Below are 4,213 nucleotides of genomic sequence, written 5' to 3'. Positions count from 1 at the left end.
AAGTGGTGAGGTGTTGAGAAATCAGTCCATTTAAAGAGCGTAATATTTGTTAAAGCATAATATGCTAGTCCAGAAAATGTATGTTGGCAAAAAAGCTTAAGTTCTTTTTTGCCGCAAACAACTTAAAAGGAGACATTAATACAGAAATTCAATGATGTGGAGTTGTAACTTCCTGCTATTTCACTTGGAGGATAGTGATTAGCACCAGCTCAACATGTTTAATGTTGACCCAGGGTTGATATTCCTTTGACTGCAATGTGTTAACTATGTTTAAAGTGATAAGATGGAACCACTGATGAGTAAACATTTCTGGACTATGAGGGAAATTCCTCATAGTCCATTATCAAAATTATCCAAAATAGATGATAGATATTTGTTAGGGAAAGTTGGTGGGAAAGTGTTTCCCTTTGTTGCAGACAATATCTTTCAATTCCCTAACAGTTTTATTCATTTAGCAAGAAAAAAACTGGTAGGCACTTAGGTGCATTGTATTTTGTAAGTCTATGAGGAACTGCAGCATGTTTCCAGGCAAATTCAAACATCCTTACATACTTGGAACAATTAATGGTGGGGTATTAGGAGTAGATGAAGTTAGGAAAAAGTTACAATCATGAATATGGTGGTGACTGAAATTGTTATGAAAACCTGGATAAATATAAACAAAGTGATTGCTGTATCACTAATATGGGAATATACATAGTAGGCAGTAATGGTGACATCTGTAAAAAGAGGCCGGAGGGGAAGAATTAGACATGGACGTCCACTCATAGCATCAAGCCAACCTGATGAAGCTCCATAATTGGTGCCTCCAACAAGGAGACTAAGAGATTACGTCAATCCCATTATTAATGCCTCAGCCCATGCAGTACCAACAGAAGGGTTGAATAATCCAGAATTGGTGGCTCCGACAAGGAGCTTAAGAGATGAGGAGGATCCCAGGCTTGATGCCTCATGGGAAGCAGTACCAGCAGGGGGGGTTGAAGAGTCCATCCAAACTGATCAACATGAAGTAAATGAGGGGGATAACACCACAGGTTTGGTTGTTACATGTCATATAATAACTGGATATGTATCTGTACATAAACTCTCAGCTATTCAAATTTGGTTAGGTTAGATTTTACATTAACTAACAACTTTATTAACTTGGTGGTTATAGTTCAAGCCATAAAAAAACGAGGCCGCGGCCCAGCTAAGGGTACAACATTTGAAAGGTTACGAAAGATTGGTAAGATACCTTTAATTATAAAGGACGGGCATAGAGGCCCATCATGTGAAAATGCCACAATATTCACCAGTCGGGTGAGCTGGATTATAAGAGTACATGCGGATATGAGACATGCAAGTTGGCGTGAGGTAGATGACAAGGAGAAGCACGAGCTCATCAATCGTGTTAAAGTAAGGGTCATTTGCCATATGCCTATTGGTTGATATTAATGATTTCAAAAGGTTGTATTTGAGAATGAAAAATTTGATGTTTAATGATACAATATTTCCAAGCAGGCTGATTTCGTGTTGGATTGGAGTAGAGAAAACCATCGCGAAGCTGTAGTAAACACACTAGCTAATAGGTACAATGCTTACCACTATGAATTACACAAGCACTACAAGAAATTTGCTTCGCATGAGGAGGCATTAGCTGGTCGGAAGGAATGGGTGGAGCCACATGTATGGGAGTGGCTATGTCAAATGTGGGCCAACCCCAAATTCAAGGTGAGTACCACTAGTGTTTAATCCTGAATGTCAAATGGGAATTAATGTTTTTGGCTGTTTTTGGCTATGACAACAGCATATATTGCTGTTTTTGGCTCCAAAACCACTGAGTGTATAATAGTCATACATTCAGTCCATTGAGTACATAAGGGTAGCAGAATAATAATGTTTAAATTGAACTTTCTTTCAGGAGCAGTCTCGTAGGAACAACAATAATAGGAAAAAGCAGAAGGTTAGACATACAAGTGGGAGAAAATCTTTCGTTAGGCTGATGGAAGAGAGGGTAAGACGTCACATCCAAAGTGAGTGTTAACAGTTTTGAGTTGAAGTTGTTGAGAGTTAATTAAGTATCATTTTATTTGAAGGGTGAGGAGCCAAGGAACATGATTGAATTTTACAAAGAAACACACTGGTCAAATAAGAAGGGCAAATTCATCAATGTAGCAAGTGAACACAACTATGTGAGTTAGTTCCACTGTAACTGATTTTTTAATTACAAAATGGTGTTACTTTTCTTATTTTTATGTTAACTGAGAAATGCATTTCTTTGTCCTTTCAGAATCTGATGCTAGAGAGGTTGAATGAGAAAGAAACTGAAGAGGATGTTGAGGAGATTGCAGGTGATGTGTTCAAGGAGGTGTTGGGGTTCAAATCTGGCTATGCAGTTGGCCTGGGGCACTCAGTCATACCTGAGCCCTCCCCGTTCTTGAGAAATAACAAGGCATTTAAACGTATGGCTGAAGAGAATGAAATGAACAAGGAATGTGCAGACTTGTATAAGAGTAAACTAGAAGCAATTATGGGTGATATGGCTGAGCTGCACAAACAGTTTTCTGAGCATGACAAACAAATCATGGCCATGTCATCATAGTTGGGGTCAAGTAGGGAGTCTCAAGAAGAGGCTCAACGAGATGCATAACATCTCAACTAAATATTAAAATTTTTTGAAGAAGGTCATGGGTCTTTTTGTGTTTTTTGTTCCCCCTATTGGAAATGGCAACTGGTAAAAAGTGAAAAGTATTGATGCACTAGATGTGGTGGGCAGGTTATTAGGTCATGTTTTTTTGAAAAAGGGTTTTGGGTTGTAGGATGTAAGTGGCGCCAGATTTTGTTTTGGGAATATTATAACCGGGTATAATATCAGTCAAGTGGTTGCAATTTCTGTTTGGTGGTCAAAGAGGATTTGGAAATCTGTTGCAGCTTTTTAGTGAGTATCAAATTGAATTATAGTTGAGAAGTAGTTATAAATGGAAGGCTGGTGTATATTCATTACCTGAGTAGGTACATAATATAATACACAATATTTTTGTCATGCAGGGAAAAATTCAGATTGCATTTTACTGGATCTGCATTCTTTGGTGTTAGAGCAGGGTGCATATAACTGTGATGGCACCAGTTTAAATCATGCACAGAAGGCATTTCAGAGGTTTATCAGAAAGGCAACCATGCTGATCTTGTGAACAGAATAACTGATAGGGACTAGTTCCACACACTGTGATGGTAAATAATACCCACCTCATATATTCTTTGGTATATTCAATGTGATTATGCTGATAAGACAATTATGTGATGATGTTGTTATTGTTTCATCAGGGTAGACCACATGTTTGTTTAAAACTTTAACTGATTGGGTTGTTGTTCAGGGGATGAAAGAGTAATTAGCTGGAAAAGATAAAGGTGGGACTAGACTGATTTTTGAGAAGTTATTGGATTAACCAATGCAAGTTGGCTGGAAACAATGAGTAGATATTTATTGACAACTTTGTTTTAAATCTGTTTAATAGAAATAGATTTGGGGTATAATGCAACTGTTTAGTTAGAAGTGGTTATGCAGTTCTAAATCGATCATAATATATTATCGATTGTGATGGTATGCTGCCCAGAACCTTAGTATTTCAGCTGTACAACACTCCCTAGTTGGGATGAGAGTTGGGAGCTTATAAGTTCACCGTGCATTAACTGATCTCTTAATGGTACAAGGAGTTTGGTTAGGATTGGTAGCAAAGTTTAGTTACTGGACCTGAAATGCCATCATTGGGCATCTTGCCTCCTATTTATGCAATCAGCTTCAGATCCAAATGAAGCTGATTGCTTGGGTTTTGAGTTATAAGATGACCATATTGGAAAAACATGTGGACATGGTATTCCTTGAAGCAAAGGTGTTGACACAGTTTTGTAGATTGAGATATGTTCAATGTACATATCTACTCATTAATTTGGAATTGATCACACTTGTAAATTACCATAGGGGATATTACAAAGAAATAACTCAGCTTTTAACACTATCAATAGGGAAAGATGAGAGATTCTAACTTTTGAGTTAGAAAGCAATTCAGAAGATTGTTATTTTCATAGTATAACTTGAATTGATTGACAAGTAATAATCAATTATTAGCAGAAGAAAATTACTTTCACTAAATAGGTCCGGTTTTGGCATATTACACAAGCATCATCAATATAAAGATGTCAATTATAGCAACACAAAACAGGTGGGTACTTAAAT

At 37.2% G+C, this 4,213-nt stretch overlaps 1 protein-coding gene across 1 annotated transcript; it reads left to right on the top strand.

The window, feature by feature from the left end:
• Positions 1-1,969: 1,969 nt before the first annotated feature.
• On the top strand, positions 1,970-2,581 carry LOC122296913. The gene is made up of 2 exons (XM_043106710.1): positions 1,970-2,171; positions 2,270-2,581. The coding sequence occupies exons 1-2, from the start codon at positions 2,094-2,096 to the stop codon at positions 2,579-2,581; spliced, it is 390 nt and encodes a 129-aa protein (XP_042962644.1). The 5' UTR covers positions 1,970-2,093.
• The last annotated feature ends 1,632 nt before the right edge of the window (positions 2,582-4,213 follow it).

This window comes from Carya illinoinensis, chromosome 15 (genome assembly GCF_018687715.1).
Source record: "Carya illinoinensis cultivar Pawnee chromosome 15, C.illinoinensisPawnee_v1, whole genome shotgun sequence".
NCBI classification, from domain to species: domain Eukaryota; kingdom Viridiplantae; phylum Streptophyta; class Magnoliopsida; order Fagales; family Juglandaceae; genus Carya; species Carya illinoinensis.
This window is presented reverse-complemented; position numbering and strand designations above follow the sequence as displayed.

Excerpts from the sequence above, each read along its gene's own strand:
- LOC122296913 (XM_043106710.1), top strand. The coding sequence starts at position 2,094 with ATGATTGAATTTTACAAAGAAACACACTGGTCAAATAAGAAGGGCAAA. Across the intron at positions 2,172-2,269 it reads TAGCAAGTGAACACAACTAT|AATCTGATGCTAGAGAGGTT; the intron begins GTGAGTTAGTTC and ends TTGTCCTTTCAG.